The sequence below is a fragment of the Apteryx mantelli genome, unplaced genomic scaffold (assembly GCF_036417845.1).
Source record: "Apteryx mantelli isolate bAptMan1 unplaced genomic scaffold, bAptMan1.hap1 HAP1_SCAFFOLD_129, whole genome shotgun sequence".
In the NCBI taxonomy this organism is placed as follows: Eukaryota; Metazoa; Chordata; class Aves; order Apterygiformes; family Apterygidae; genus Apteryx; species Apteryx mantelli.
In genome coordinates this window covers 68,335-85,015 of record NW_027118484.1, presented here as the reverse complement: position 1 = coordinate 85,015, position 16,681 = coordinate 68,335, and the positions used below count along the sequence as shown (strand labels likewise).

Genomic DNA, 16,681 nt, shown 5'->3' with positions numbered 1-16,681 from the left:
AAGGTTTTTTCCCCAAAATGGCAAAAATCTCCCTGAAATCTGTGATCGCAAGAAAATTGCATCATTCCAGAGAGATATTTAATTAAAATAACTAAAATATTACAGCACTATGTGAAATCTGAGCTCTGTTTTGGCCTCAAAAATAAGCCATAAAACTTGTCCCAAATTTAATCCTGATCTTCAAGTTACCTTTTTGTAATGGGTAGCCTGAAGGAACTGTTTTTCTATGTCTGCTGTCCTACATTTATTTTAAGATCTATGTTTGGACCTGTTTTGCCCATAAGTACCTGGATAGAGAAGGTAAAGTGTCAAATGCTGTAGTGCTTGCATTCTTATTGTGCACTATATAATAAAATTTATTTAGTATATTTTAAGCAAATTAATCCCCAAATGCTTCAGAAGTTATACACAAAGAGAACCATTGAAACACAGCTGCTTGTCTGAAGATGGTTGAAAAACATGCACAAAAATTTTAGCCATGACCTTGAGGATGAACCCATATTTTTATATTATAGCCTTAATGAAAATTTCATCTCCCTGAAGAGCAAGGTGTACGTGGTTTTAAGCTCTCAACTACTCCCTCTTCCCCCAGCTCTTAGTTTGCCCTGGTCCAGTAAAGTCTATAGTTTATCCATTTCTCATTCCTTTATCTAAGCATTTGAAACATGAGGCACAAACTTTTGAATGATCTGTCCAGTTAAAAAATAATCCTCCTTCCCTCTTAGTGTAGGCATTTGGGTTGTTATGGTGACATTCAAATTGTTTATACCTTGAAATATACCATAACTATGGGTGCAGTTTTCACTGTGGAGATACTGCTTTCTTTAATGAATTATATTTGTAGAAAATACAATTTTCCAGAATGAACAAGCAAACTTTTGTGGTTGTTCTAGCCATAAAGCACAAACAGAACCCTTATTTATTTGCAATTGCAGTATCTGATGTAAATAAATAAATAAATAAGCAATATTGGATGTTCTACTTCCTCTCCCTTTTTCTGCCATTTTTCCCTCGCTTTTTACATTTTTAAGACTCTTAGGGAAAGTTGATACATCACAGTAAGGGTAGAAAAAGAGAGATGGTTGAAGAAGACTAGTAGAGCAAAGAATACAGAAAAACGGTTTTCTTATTCATAACAGATAGGTCTTTAATACCTCAAATATTTGAAGAAACTGGCATTTGGACTGCTTTTGTATTTTATATTGCTTTAGACATTACACTTTCAAATCACATCTGTCTGCTTAGCTGTCTTTAGAGTCCCAGGCATCATGTTGCATAGGCTGTTGAAACAGCTTTAAGCTGTCAAGAATTTTGACTTTAAGGTTCACAGTCTAAATTGTTAATGACTTTCACTGAAAAAAGAAATATTTTTAATGTTATGATTTAATATTTGTGGAATATTTGATTTCACAATAGGAATTTTGGTCCTCCTTTTGGTAGTTGGCTTTGAGTTTGATGAAATGGCCTTTAGCAAAAATAAATTTCAAGGCTATTAGCATTGTAGTCTATTGATATAAACACTTCTTTTTTTTTTTTTTTTTTGTAATGCTGTACTCAGTGGTGAGTTTTGCAAGAAGAAAGCTGCCAAAAATGTGTCCCTCCCAAAGAATTTGCACTGGTAAACTGCTTCAGACGTGTATGAATCTAAAGGGAGAATCCTGTAGCAGAGTTAACTACATTGAGGTTATTTTTCCTCCAGGTGTTTAGCAGAACTTAAATCTGTATGTGTATTGATGTTTGCTTCCTTTCACAAAGTGTTCTGTAGAGAGAGAAATGATCTCATTGGAAAAAAAAAAAGAAGATGCTGATCTAGCATGCATGGAGGCAAAAAATGAAGTTATTGCTTATATAATTAAAATGATTATATCATTTTAATATAAAATGGTCTAAATTAGTTGGCCTGTTATATTTTATTTACAGTTTTTACATTTTGTAGGTCTAGAAGAAATTGCAAAAGAAAAAGAAAAGTTAAAAGCAGAAAGCATACATATCAAGGAAGAGATATTTGAGAACTCAGAAGAAAAACTACACTGTTTAAGTGCAACTCACTGTGAGCAAAAAGATCTGAAGGAAAAGGACAACACTAATTTGTTTTTACAAAAGCCTGGGTCTTTTTCAAAACTAAGCAAACTGTTAGAGGTAGCAAAAATGCCGCCTGAATCTGACATTATGTCCCAAAAATCTAACGGCAGTGCAGCAAATGGCTGCACATTATCTTATCAAAGTAACTCCAAAAACTCTCTCTGCGGCCTTCAGCCCACTGTTTCGCAAAGCAGCACCGAGAAGTCTGATTCTAATAATCTTTTCAGTCCTATTGTAAGTGGGCCAGGAAAGTTTTACAGTTCTCCGCTAATTCCAAGTGATCAGCTGTTAAAGACTCTCACTGAAAAGAGCAGACAGTGGTTCAGCCTTTTGCCAAGAGTTCCCTGCGATGACATGTCAGTCACCCACACAGATGCACCAGCCGCCGCAACCTCCCTGACGCCTCAGTCGCATCCGCCATCAAAATCGCCCTCACCTGTTCCCTCGCCGCTTCTGGGATCGACCTCTGCACAGAGTCCAATGGGATTAAGTCCGTTTGCATTGTCACCGCTCCAGGTAAGTAAATAATTACATTTTGAATAGTCTGAATTCGCCTTGCTTATTTGGGCAGAATTCTTGTTGAGCCCAGTTATTTCACAAAAATGCTATCATTACATCTTTGTTTCTTTTATTTTTTCTGTTTTTGGATGTTAATAAACAGTTTTGTCTTACAAATGCTTTTATGATACCGGAAGCTTTTTATTGAAAGGGAGGCAAAATCCAAAGTAAATCGATGTTTGAAATTTTGTATGTGCATTTCGGTAATTTGATTGGGTTTATAGGGGTTGACCACTGTTACTAAAAAAAACAAAAAACAAAACAGATGAATAAATAAAAACTAATTTTCAGACATGTAACCCCTTTAAAAACTATTATTCCCTAAGCATTCATAGGGCCCTAGTAAGGATTATTACATGTTTGTATTTTATTAGTTTTCTTTAAATTAATCAAAGTACTGAGTAAAGGCCTCCTTTATATTTTGACTGTGCTTTTAAAAATAGCGTCCTAATCATAATTCAGGTAGTACTCAATTAGTAATAGCAGTTGTGACCGTTAAAAATATTTTCTGTGTAGCAGATGAAGACTGGATTACCTATAATGGGACTTCAGTTCTGTGGATGGCCTACGGGAGTTCTTACTTCAAATGTTCCATTTTCATCTCCTTTACCTACTCTTGGATCGGGTTTGGGATTGTCGGAAGGGAATGGTAATTCATTCTTGGCACCTAGCGTTCCTACAAGTAAAAGCGAATCACCAGCACTACAGACTGAAAAAATAGCTTCTGCTCCCTCTACAGCAGTTGAAGTAGCCAAACCAGTAGATTATCCTAACCCCAAACCCATACCAGAAGGTAAGCATGAGACAACAATAAGCTGGAACTGTCTGACAGATAATTTGCTCCAATGCCACTGTACTGTTTCAGTTTATTTATGCATAATTTGTCTATTTGATTTTTCTAAATCATTTGTCTAATCTGATTGTGATTGCATTAGAAGTGTCTGTAAAGAATTTACATGCCTGTCTTGATTTAGAAATGCAGTATGGATGGTGGAGGATTACTGATCCCGAGGACCTAAAATCTTTGCTGAAAGTGCTGCATCTCAGGGGAATAAGAGAAAAGGCCTTACAAAAGCAAATACAGAAACACATGGATTATATCACTCTGGCCTGCATCAAAAATAAGGATGGTATGTAATTGGTATTTCTGTTATGTGTGGTTGTTGGGCATAAGAAAACTGGTATAGATGGGTCTGAGATGTATTTACGTGCAGGGTTATAGTATCAGCCAGAGAGAAAAGGTAAGGTTCTCACTGTCTGTAGACTGTCTTTTCACCAGCCTCATTCTGGAAAGTTACAGGGCTGGAGAAGTCCCCTGTATAATGTAAATTGCTCTAGGGGCCTGACTAAATTTTGGTAACCTTTTCAAGCTCTTTCTGTCTCTGTAACACTACAGCTCAGCCTTCCCTTCCTCTTCCTGCCTTTAAATTGCAAGCTTGAAAACCCACAGAATTTAGTAGTCGTATTGGTATCTTTTATAACAATTCTTCAACATTTGATGGGAGTAACAGGTAAATCAGCTTGAATTTACTCAGAGACATTGTAATACTAATTAAAATAATAAAATATGATTCTCAAATACAGTTGCAATTATTGATATAAATGAAAATGAAGATAACCAGGTAACTCGAGATGTTGTTGAAAACTGGTCAGTAGAAGAACAAGCAATGGAGATGGATCTTGCTATTCTTCAGCAGGTGGAAGATCTAGAGAGGAGAGTTGCATCAGCTAGTTTGCAAGTTAAGGTAAAACCAACTTTAAGTAAAATCTCTCTTTAAAATGACATTACTAAAGTGGGGAGAATATAAAGTAGATAGTAGCAGTCCTTTCGCTGTTGATAAGTGTCTTCTCATTCATCTCTAATGGTCTGCAAATAAAACAAATCCACTGCAGCAGTATCGCAGATATTTGTGTTCCAGACATAAGAGGAACAGTAGATAAGCATTATTTTATTTCAGTTAAATCACTGGCTAAAGAAGATGCTTAGAGTGGCAGATGTTGACAAGTGTTTTTGTATAGCATGCAACGCCATGCATGTTTTGTTAACCCTTTTTAAATGCAAAGATTTCACTGCATATGAACCACTTAGTTATAATGCTTTGTGTTGCTGTTCTCTATGTTTTGGGTTTCTGCTGCTCTTGGTGTTTTTAAAAAAGCCCATGAGCTCATCATACTTCTTTGCTTGAGTATTGTAGAATCATGGAGAAAATGTGATCTATGGGTTGTGAGCATGAAAGAATGAAGAAATTAATGCCTGGTATCACAACCTGAGGCTTTCCCAAGGTGAATGTAGGATCAGCTTATGTATGTTTGGTTATAGTTCAGATGTAGTATTTGGGCTGTAGTATATTCTAGGGGTGAAAGTTATTTCTGTGTGATGGATACTGTCTCCTGAAGTTTGGGATCTGGTCCCAGCCAGTCTGTAAGACAGACAGATCTGATGTTTTGACTGATAGAACAGGATGCCTCAGAAGGAGGTAAGAATGCAGGGTGTTCCATAGGTCCTTTCAGAAAGTCTGGTAATGCTTTGATTAATTATTTTACTTCTCTGGATATTTTTGGAAGAGTGTCTACAGATGGATTACAAGTAACTAAGATATACTGGAAACAGCGCTTCAGTAATTTAGTTTGATTCCATTAAACAGTTCCTCTGTTTACACATTGAGTAAGTTAACAGCAACCAATAAATGTGCAAACATTTCTATTAACGTAGGGTTGGCTGTGTCCTGAACCTGCATCGGAGAGAGAAGACTTGGTATATTGTGAACATAAGTCAATTAGTAGATTGCACAAGAAGCACGATGGAGATTGTGCTGGAGGCGGAGAAGGCAGTACCAGCTCTCTAGAGCGGAAGAGTGACAACCCTCTAGATATAGCTGTAACCAGGCTTGCTGACTTGGAGCGGAACATAGAGCGAAGGTATCTGAAGAGCCCCTTAAGTACCACCATTCAGATCAAACTGGATAATGTGGGCACAGTTACTGTCCCTGCTCCTGCACCATCCATTAGTGGTGATGGTGACGGGTAGGTTATTGAGATTAACTTGAAAAATTATTGTGCTTCTTTGCTAATTGGAGCCTATTTTCTATTGCCTGTTATTTATGTATCTTCTTGTATGTCTGTGATCCATTTGGATCATGTTATTCTGCATGGTGCTTTGTAAAGATATTTTTTGTTATGTTTGTTGATAATCTTGCAAAGTTATCTTACATTTAACTGGTTGTGACTAAGCTTTGAGGCACGTAGCCACAGTCTGTGCACTACATCAAATTTAGTTGCTTAAACCTTATACTTATTGGCTGTGTACGTTTTGTCATTGCTTGGCTTTCAATGTGTTAATGATTGTTCCACGTTTAAACATCAGCAAACACGGATGTGACCTACTTAATTTCTCTATATTTCAATGCAGAAGTGAAGAGGATATTGCTCCAGGGCTAAGGGTATGGAGAAGGGCATTGTCAGAAGCGCGCAGTGCTGCACAGGTAGCTCTGTGCATTCAGCAGTTACAGAAATCAATAGCATGGGAAAAATCTATTATGAAAGTTGTAAGTGTTTTTCATTTAAAAAATACTGTAAATTAATTTGCTGTATTCTATTTCCCCACCTTAAGCACTTAAAGCTACCGTGATTAACGTTTTTCTTATTACTGCCTGTAAAACTTAATACAGTTAAACTGTACTTTGTGCATAGATGACTGTAAATCTAATGGAAAAGATTATCCCCTTCTTGACAAATTCAGTATCATGAAATTTCTAAGATGAAAAGCCCTTGTAACTGGTTGCTTTGTTTAAGATCGTAATTAACATTTAAGTATGAAAGAGGCATTTCTGAGTCCATCTGATGGAAGATACTCTATCTGATGGAATATTTCTGATCTCATCCGTGACATGAGCTTTATGGAGATTCAGCATCGCATATTCTAATTAAGGACTTCATTTTTCAGAAAGTTGAGATGCTCCAAATGTGTGTGGCTTCTTTGCATGCCCACTTATCACAACTGCACATGCAAACTGGGCAGGTGTGTAAGCAAATACGCTGAAATATTTGTTTCCTTGTACACATGCTCACTTAACAAATAGGTTTGTGTTAACTGCATATACAAAGAAGGCATGCAAAATGCATGTGTCAACATTTGCATGGACTTTCGAACCTCAAATTTCTGAAAATACAAGCTGTAGTACTGCTACAATAGTGATAGGAAGAGCTTTCATAATTAAAGCAGTTAATGTGTAAAGGTCTTTCTCCAGTTGTTGAACTATTGCTAAAATTGACCTCAAATTGCTTTATGATCAATCAGCTTTATGATGTGATATGGTACTGCCAGTGCTATGTGGTGGTGCTGGCAAAAGGGATTTTTTAATTATTGTTTTTTCCACTAATTTTGTAATGTCTGCCTGTTCTATATAGAAAAAAAAAAAATATCCTTTATCTATACAGATAATGGATAATTTAGATAAAAACTGTAGATTAAGGCTGTATCTTTAGAACAAAGGGTTTATAAATTTAGTAGGAGCAGCTGAAAGGGCATGTAAATGTAATTTGTAAGATGTAATTTGGTATCAAGAAGAACCATATAATTCACAAATTGCCTGAAATGTTTTATTGAATTACATGATAGACATTGGTATATAGTGAAAACATGTGGAGATCTTTACATTCCTGAAAAAGAAGTCCAGATATAGAAGAATATCAAAATAACTGTGTGTAAGAAAATTGACTCTACATTCGATATTTTTAGGCTAGTATGAATTTTGGAAGTGCTAGGATCATACTTGGTCTGCCATAGTGAATTCTTGCTGTGCTTTGGATAAGATCCTTACTGCTTATTATATGAAAACATTGTAGTAATTTAAAATATAAATTATTTTTATGAATTAAATAACTCACATGTAATAATTAAAAAAAAAAACACAGAAGGATTGCAGGCAACTGTAACAACAGACCTTACTGATGCTGAATCACATTTACAGCACTTTTTTTTCTACAGTCTTCTTTAATAGTTACTTTAAAATTTGCCTTTTCTGGTTGATTTCAGTGTTTCTAACCACATGCAAACTTACAAACATGGTACTTGCAAATCCTTTTAGGGACATTGAAATTAACTATTTTGAAATTCTTAAAATGAAAAACTGCCAGTAACTAACTGTAGCCAACTTTTGACAACACATAAGAGCAGATCTAATCAATGTTGTTCCTTGTGCACTGACAATGAATGTCGTCTTGTTTACCAAAAGCATTAAGTGAGTAAAACTATAGGGGCTTATTTGCATCATAAAAGCTATCAAATTCAGCAGTGTTATACTATAGAGAAAGTAATTTCCAGAGGAAGGGTAATTTCTAAGGTTGGTGTTCCTATGAATTAAAACCTGAGGGCAGACATTTTTAACAAATTGTGGTTTGTGCCATGGGCATAATTGAAGAGAAAATCCCTGAGATAGTATGTGTTCCGCGTGATTTTGGCTATGAGATACCTTCACCTGTTTGGTATGCTATAGGACACCAATCTGACAATGAATTGCTTTTCAAATGTGTTGACATTTAGCCCTTAGATTAGTTCCTCACTTATTGCATATATTCTATACAGATGTGATCGTTGCTAGACTGATTGTGGTAAAATGAAAGGGAAGTAATTTTCAAAGTGAGTATGTGTGTTTGGAGAGGAGGTGTATTACATACATAAATTTATGTACAGTGTTTCAAAGTTGAAAAATTGAATTAAAGCAATTTTTCATGTATTATAGTACTGCCAAATTTGTCGAAAGGGAGATAATGAAGAACTGCTGCTTCTCTGTGATGGTTGTGATAAAGGCTGTCATACATACTGCCACAGACCCAAGATCACTACTATTCCAGATGGTGACTGGTTTTGCCCTGCCTGCATAGCAAAGGTAATATTAATCTTAAAGGTGAAGTGACATATATTGACCTTTTTATACATGCTAGCGTTTGAGATCTCCCAGCACTTTTTTTAACCAAAATAATGATCTGTATGTTTATGCTGGACTGCCATTAAATAATATGAGATGGGTAGTGTTTTTTTTTTTCTTTTTTAATAACTTGGACTCTCATGGTAAGTAGAAGCTACAATTTAGTTTGTCTTAAGTGTAATTTTTAATGTAAATAGGTACAGAATTCTCTTGCTGATTCAATATCATAACTCCTTATTTCTCTCGTTAAGAATATTTTTCCACATTAATCTTTAGAACTTTATTGTTCTAAATGTTGAAAGACCAATGTTTGAAAGAAACACGGGGGAAAAGTAGTGTTAGTATCACTCCTTTCATTCTGTACAGCATATCTTACTGTTGCTTTTTTTTATACATCTCAATACATTTGAGAGAAAGACTATGTATGTCTCCTGTTCCTCATAATCATTTTCAGTTGAGACATTTGTATTATTAGTGTTACTGTCTTTTGCTTGGGTAGTTTTAAAATCCCCAAGTAATAGCTTTCTATCTGTTTCTTTTAGCACATTGTTCCAAACCATAAACTGACATTGCTGTCAGGAACTCTTACTGTTTTCATCTTAAGTGTATGCTTTCTTAGTTTAATTTCATTGTTAATAAATACCTTTGTATTAGATTAAATATTTTTCCTCCTTTCCATTTTGTGTATACCTTCTTTAAATTTTCATACTCCTTTTATGTTCTCCTGTAGTTATCTTGAAGTCAAGGTATTTGTATCTTTCATATCTAGCTTTTAATCTTTAAACTAATAATCCCTCTAACTCCCCTGACTTATGGAAAACTGGATTTTTTTTTTTTTTTTTATCTTGAAAATAATACGGTTGTTAGAAGTGAATTCCATCTGTGGTTATATCAGTCTTTTAGGAGTGGACAACTACTTTGCCTAAAAATAGGCCAGCCTGTTTTATTCCAAGGTTTTACCTATTTAAAAGTCAGGTGCTTGTATACTGTCACAAACTGGGAACCTAAATCACTGGTCATATGGATGTTTACAGCCTTGCTTGCCTTTAGAGAACAATAGGAAGTAAATAATCTCAGTCATTAAATATCTCAATTGTTTTGGTGCTTCCATTTGTCTGATCTTCATTGGTTTTATGCTGTGTATTAATAATACAGAGGTTGCTGTAATTTCTTCATTATTGCTTATTTCAGTTCTCTGTATTGTAGGCAAGTGGTCAAACTCTAAAGATAAAAAAACTTAAAATCAAAGGGAAAAAAAGTAATGAACAAAAGAGAGGCAGGAAATTATCTTTAGTGGGAGATACAGAGGATGAAGATTCTGCAACTACAAGCAGCTCCTTAAAAAGAGGGAAAATGGATCCTAAGAAAAGAAAAATGGATGAAAATGTCTCTGTAAGCCAACTAAAGCAAGAAAATTTCACTCCTATTAAGAAACCTAAAAGAGATGACTCCAAGGACCTGGCTATTTGCAGGTACGATCTGCTTATTTGTAAAGTAAGAAATTTGGAACTTGGGCAAACCTTGTCGAATCAAGTAGTGCCTGATTCTTCTTGTCTGTGTTTTTGGGAAAGAGAGGTCACAAGAACCCTGTTCCCTATCATGTATTCACACAGCAGTTCACGATGATTTCACTGTAGATACTAAGGATTTAACATTGGTGTGTGATGGAAGTATTTGCTGTATTTGGCAATGAAGCACAAGAGGAAAGTATTTCTCAATAGCATGTTGTCTGTGAAACCTCCTACTTCTCCATGTACTTCCAGGAGTTGGAAGACCCTGAGAGAGAGGTGCTGACAGCTTTCTAAAATGTCACCAAATTGTTTATCTACCATGGCAAAAAGGCATAGTTGCATCACAGAGAAAGAGACAGTAATAGGAATATGCATCTTCTTTTGCTGCTGTGCTGGCAAGTCAGAAGTGATGTAGTTTAACCTGCTCACAGTTTTGGGGAACCTAGTATTAGCACCTGTTTTACTAGTTTCCAAATGTATTATGTTGAGGATCAAAGTATGGAAGATACACAAGTGTTTTTTCTTTTAGAATGTTAAAATGATAACTAGGATTTCATTTCTTAAATAGGTTGCTTGGAGAGAACTAAATGCTATTTTGAATGCTCAGTTAAGATGTCTGTCTATATTGACATTGTTTTGAGCTTTGCACAGGACACAGAATAAAGTACTGTCCCTTTATAAAGTGAACAGATTGACAGTACAGGGTGAATTTATGTAACAAGAAGAGCCTTTGTGAATATGTGAACAGCTTAAAAATACTGATTTAAAACCTTATTTTATTCAGCATGATCCTCTCAGAATTGGAAACTCATGAAGATGCATGGCCTTTCTTACTTCCTGTAAACTTGAAACTTGTTCCTGGTTATAAGAAAGTTATTAAAAAACCTATGGACTTTTCCACCATTAGAGACAAGCTAAGTAGTGGACAGTAAGTAAACCCACTGTAAATTTTAATGTACATAAAAAAAAAATTTTTTTAAACATTCCACAAACATTGAAAAGGCTATATTTCAACTTGAAATTCAGTATTTTCTTTTAATTAGTTAAAAGATACTTTGGTCTTCTGCCTGCTCTGGCACTTGTCTGATAACTTATGATCAAAATAAGAATTCATAAGTATAATTTTTTTCTCTTTGCCATATCTGAGTGAAAGAGCATGTCAGGTGGGACCTGTGGAACTGACTGACTTCAACTGAAAAATAATAAAACTTCCAGGTCAAATATACAAAATCAATAGGAAAAATCTTTTTTTTCCTTATCTTTTTTCACTGAGGCATCTTAGCATGGTTACTTTAAGTAAAAACTGCGTGTACCGATTTTAAGCTAATTGAGTCCCCTTAAGTAATGTTGCAGCTATGGAGTGAATTAGCACCCCTTCTGCGGGAAACTAGAAAACATTCCAGTAATGGAGGTTAGTCATTTTATGCTCCTAGAATTAGATTGCACAACTTCTTAAAAAGGAAAAAAAAAATTTATTCCCCTACATGTTTTATGTGAGGAATCTCAGTTCTGTTCCCCTGTCACTTCCGTCTTTGTTACATCCCTGTGCTCTGATGATTCCCCACCACCAAAGAAAATTTTGTCATCCATTAAAAAAAAAAAAAAAAGGATGGACCCTCTGAGTGTCCATCAGTTCCAACCAAACCAGTTTCCTAGGATGATACAAAGGACTTTCTCACTCCTTGAGGCTTTTTCTCCCATGAGCTTGAGATCTAAATGCTGCACACATGCTCATTGATAACTGTAGACTTGTGCCTTTTACTGGCTTTTTAACATTTCTGTGAATATTTAATCACTATTTGGACCTTGTACGTTCAGGATAAGAAAAAGAGATCAGAGAAAATGTTACAGATTTGATCAGGGCAGCCTTCTATATATCTGATTGTTTCTCTTTGAGGTAAATGTGAGTACTCAGCACTTGTGTGCTTTGAAAGGACTTTTGAAAGGACTTGAGCCCAAGAAAAGATGAATAAATGGAATTTACCCATAGCATTTTAACTAGAAAACTGTTGACAGGGGAAAGTTAATTTAAAAAGTAGTTTGTTTTTCAGTACAGTCTTGAAATTCTCGCTTACAAAGTTTTTGATGCAAATTATAAATACAATGATGAGAGATTATTACTTACACTGATGTTCATTTTCTTGAAAATATTTAAAATCAGAAATGTCAAAAGTGTAATAAAGATGCAGAGCATTCATTAAATATTCTGTGGTTAGTGGTAAATTCAGTATTGTTTCTAGAGTTCTTTTTGTTATAGTTAAAGTATTTTTCCTCTTTGATTCCCAGTCTTCCAAAAATCATTTACTTTTTTCTTCTTTCAGGTACCCTAATCTTGAAGCATTTTCGCTAGATGTCAGGCTTGTTTTTGACAACTGTGAAACCTTTAATGAAGATGATTCTGACATAGGCAGGGCTGGCCACAACATGAGGAAGTATTTTGAAAAAAAATGGACAGAGATTTTCAAAGTGAGCTGAAGTTATCAGAATCCATTTTTTTTTCCTTAAATGAGGACTGATGAGACCAGCAATGTGAACTATATTTACATAAAAGTGCAAGGCACGTGCATAACTAATGACTGTTTTTTTTTTTTCTTAAAAAATATCACGGAAGAGTGACACTAGTTCTAAAGGCTTCACTCTTACAGCAACCATGGCCCCTTGGTTATTGGTTTGTGTGTTTTATCAAACTAATTTAGGTAGAACAGGGAAGTACACCCAAAGAATTTCAAAGAAAGGGGTGTTATAGTGCAATAGCAATTTAAAATATATCAAAACGCACTGAATATTCAACCACCAGAGCTCTACTTGGGGAAATGGTTCTCTTTTCCCTTTCAATAAATATCTATTTTTCATTTTTTTACTTTGTAGTTTATTTTTTAGTGAATGTATTTAATTTTATGAATTATTTATGATTATACAGCATCCAGAATCTTCGTTTTCTGTGAAAAGGAAGAATTAGAAAATTGCTTTAAATCTTGAAAATACAACAAGGAATGTTTTAAAATATAAAACAAAGCCAAGTAAAACTGTTTACACTGATGTGCTGTGAAGGCACTAAAAATTAAACTTTACTGTAGAGTTACAAGTACATTTATATATATGTTGCTGCATCACTTGTGTAGTTAAATTGTATTTCAAGACAGTGAAGAAAAATTGAGACATATGTATATAATGTTCATTATTGTTTATATTAAGTCTTGTTTTAAATATGTATGATGTGTACATATTGTTTGCAGACATTATTGTTTATGCCTTAGGAGGACGGTAGCATTTTATTTTAGTCTTAAGGTAATTATAGCTATATGGCTTGTACAGTAATTATCCTCTACCAACACTGTGGAGTCTCCTTAATCTTGGTAGTGCCTGCCTTTAAAACAGGGTGTAGGGGATATTAGTTTTCCATTTTTCTATTTTGTTATATAATTTCAAGCCACCATGGCCTCAAATTCAAGTATAATCATTTGTATCCATGTGGAATAAAATTGTGACAATTTCCTACGCACACAGTATTTTTTCATAGAAACATTTCCCTCCATTTGCCTTGCCACAGAAATAACAAAAAAGACATTTGTAACCACTGTGTTTTATCTACTGTGTGTTGTGGTGGCCTGTTGGGGCAGATAGATCAGATTTTTTTTTTTTTTTGTACTAATGTAAGAGTACTTGAAGTTTTATTTAAAAAAAATGTTGTGGAAAGGTAGCATTCTTTTTCTTTTCTTTTTCTTTTTTAGGAGTGTTTTCACTAGTATGTGTGGCACGGATACAATAAAAGACTGTTTTGCAAACCAGTTTTTCTTGGCGATTTTAATACTTCAGATCTTATGTATACAGGAATATTTTTAATAACGTTTTGGGAGTCTTGCATTTAACAAAGTTCTTATTCTGGCCTTTTAATGGTAACTCAAAAAGAAGCAATTGCCAAACAGTACCTATTTGAATGAGTGTAAATAACATCAACCAGTTAAGTCCTTATGGTATAACCATTTGGCTGCCTAGTATTTGACCCCTTTCTGGCAATCCCGTTACTCACTCCTGTTACAGCGTGAACACTCATGATAATGTATACAGGTACATGTAATGGTTCATGTAATGTTTCTTAAAACCTTTTGGCACTCAAAACATTCTTTTTTGGTCTTTGGTTTGGAGAAGGTCATGAGACAATCTTTGCTAATTGCAGAAACCAGAAGAATTACAGATGAGTGCTGCAGAGCCATGCTACCCCAATATAGCGTGCTCAGCAAGTAATGTTTATTTTTATTTGCTTGTAGATTAGGCCTGCCATGTTTGGGTCCTGGAGTCTTGTTTTGTATTCCCCCTTGCCATTATAATCCCTGTTTTGGGAAGGATGTCCGAGTGTACTACTGTCTGAGAAAGGACAGTGCCTTTTTAAAGAAATTTTGTTTCTGTTGCCCTCCCCAAAAGATCTTGTTCAGTATACTAGTTTTCTTTGTGCAAGTCCTGTTAGAAGAACTGCTCATCTAGAATAAAACACTCTCATATGGGTGACAGGCAGCCCTGCATTCTGTTCTTGGCTCCACCACTGATTGATTCATTGCTTTACTTTTTGTCACCTTAGTGGAAACTTGACTAAAAAAGATTACTCATATGTTACAGAGATGCGAAGATTTATCAGTGTTTTGAACATATAAGAGTAGGCTTGTAATACTCTTCTGAGTATTTTTAAATTATTGGGAAAACCTTTTATTTGATGCAAAACCACTGTTTTTGTCTCAGAGTCTGTTCTGATTAATATTTTATCCCTATATTAGATCTAATATTAGTTTTCTAAAAAGTTAGAAGAACATTAGCAGGTATACATTGTTGTATTTCTCAGCCTGTATCCTCATTCAGCTCAACAGCAGGGAAAGTTGAAGAGATTATAGCTATAAACAGCTATGATGGTGAGGTAATTTTCACCTCTCTGAACTTCACATTACCAGTGTGTTGCTTTGCTCACTAGCAGCCAGCGTTCTCATTACTGTTTTGATAAAACTAAATTTACAAGAATTAATTATATTTGAATGACAAGCCTGAATCATACAAATGTCATCGTACTATCTTCATAGAGAAGAGCCAGGGCAAATAAGATGGGATTTAACTACTACAAAAATGTGCTTAATCTTCCTTCTTTTGCTAACTTTATCTCCTGTAAATGTTTCTGTCTGTTTTCTTAGAGGAAAATTTCTCCGGTATCCTCTCTTCCTTTCTGAGCAAAGGAAGCACACCATCTTAATTTGGAGGATTTCTTGACAAATTTGCAAACTCTTATTTTTAAAGTACCATTAATGATGGTCAGTGAAGAGTTTTTCTGGTTGTGACTGTGGGATCTGTTTTGTCTCTTGGCATCTCTTAAAACAGACTGCTGTAGAAGCAGCTGGAAATCAGAAGTAGTAGTCACCTTGGACAAAATACATCTCATTAAAAAAAGGTCTAAAGCTTTTTCCTAAATCTTTTTATACAATTTCCATTGTTTTCTAACCACAATTAGAAGGTCACAGGTGCTGTGCAACTATGAGTGGGCGCAGACATCTGAGGAACTGTCATTCTTATGTAACATGCAGAACTAGTGGCCATGGGGACTTTGTTTATTAAACTTGCATTGTATTTTTTCTGCATGTTTTAGATTTAACAAACTTGAGGGCTAAAGGCTGAAATCAGTAACAGCACAATTATGCTATTTGGCAATATAACTCTTCTAGAGCTACCAAGATAATTTCAAGGTAAACCAGAAATTTTTATATTTAGTATGTACATTCAGAAAAAATGAATGTGATAACTTTCGTTACACAAATTTCTGTTGGCTGTATTGCCCAAATTAACCATCTTTGGTAGAACTGGCTTGATTGATAGTAGCTATATTTCTGGGCTTGTTCTGACTCATATTCTTCATTTTAAATTAGTTAGCTGCAGCAATGTTTCTCTCAGCCATAATTCCATTCAGATTTCTGTGATGTTTTTCTGATCCAGTATCTCATATTTAAAAAATAAGTTTTCTGGTATTGCAGAAGAGAGGTTTGGTTTTTTTTTTTTAAGACTCTGACGCAGTGCCACATACTCTGTTCTCAAGTAACCCAACACTTGAGACTTTTTTGCTACAGAAGGAAATGATATCTGTCACATTGGACAGAGGGCAAGATAAACTGCTCCCATGAATAATTTTCTGCGGGGAATTAAATAGTATTTATGCTTTGTTTTAAAACAGTGTGCTTTTCCTTTCACAGTCTCTTATAACAATCTGAAGAGAAGTGAGAACATGCAGTTATGTCTGAGTTGTTACTTTTCCAGCTGTTTTTTTGATTCACTGCATGACTTTGGCAAGTCAGTGAACCTTTCTCTTGGTTTACTTCTGTGTATAATCGTTAATGTACTTTCCACCAGTTTAATGTTTGTGAGGTATTTTGAGATCTTTATAAAAGTGTTATATAATCATACATCAAAGAAATGCACTTAATGTGGACAGTATGTACAGAGTGTTTACCTAGCTCCCATATAGACAATGAAGGAAATTGTCAAGAAAAGAATGCTACATTAACGTAGTTAATGATGTATTTAAAAATAATTCAGATGACAGGAAGGAACTGAAGTACCAACAAATTGCATTCC

At 34.9% G+C, this 16,681-nt stretch overlaps 1 protein-coding gene across 1 annotated transcript in view; it reads left to right on the top strand.

Annotated features, from left to right (window-relative positions):
* The window catches only part of BAZ2B (bromodomain adjacent to zinc finger domain 2B), a 158,347-nt gene extending 144,484 nt beyond the window's left edge, over window positions 1-13,863 (top strand). The window contains exons 29-38 of the mRNA XM_067316811.1: window positions 1,937-2,598; window positions 3,157-3,433; window positions 3,615-3,770; window positions 4,225-4,385; window positions 5,354-5,664; window positions 6,050-6,185; window positions 8,382-8,528; window positions 9,774-10,039; window positions 10,863-11,006; window positions 12,400-13,863. Coding sequence (XP_067172912.1) covers window positions 1,937-2,598; window positions 3,157-3,433; window positions 3,615-3,770; window positions 4,225-4,385; window positions 5,354-5,664; window positions 6,050-6,185; window positions 8,382-8,528; window positions 9,774-10,039; window positions 10,863-11,006; window positions 12,400-12,553 — 2,414 coding nt within the window. The 3' untranslated portion in view covers window positions 12,554-13,863. The remainder of the gene's footprint in view (window positions 1-1,936; window positions 2,599-3,156; window positions 3,434-3,614; window positions 3,771-4,224; window positions 4,386-5,353; window positions 5,665-6,049; window positions 6,186-8,381; window positions 8,529-9,773; window positions 10,040-10,862; window positions 11,007-12,399) is intronic.
* The last annotated feature ends 2,818 nt before the right edge of the window (window positions 13,864-16,681 follow it).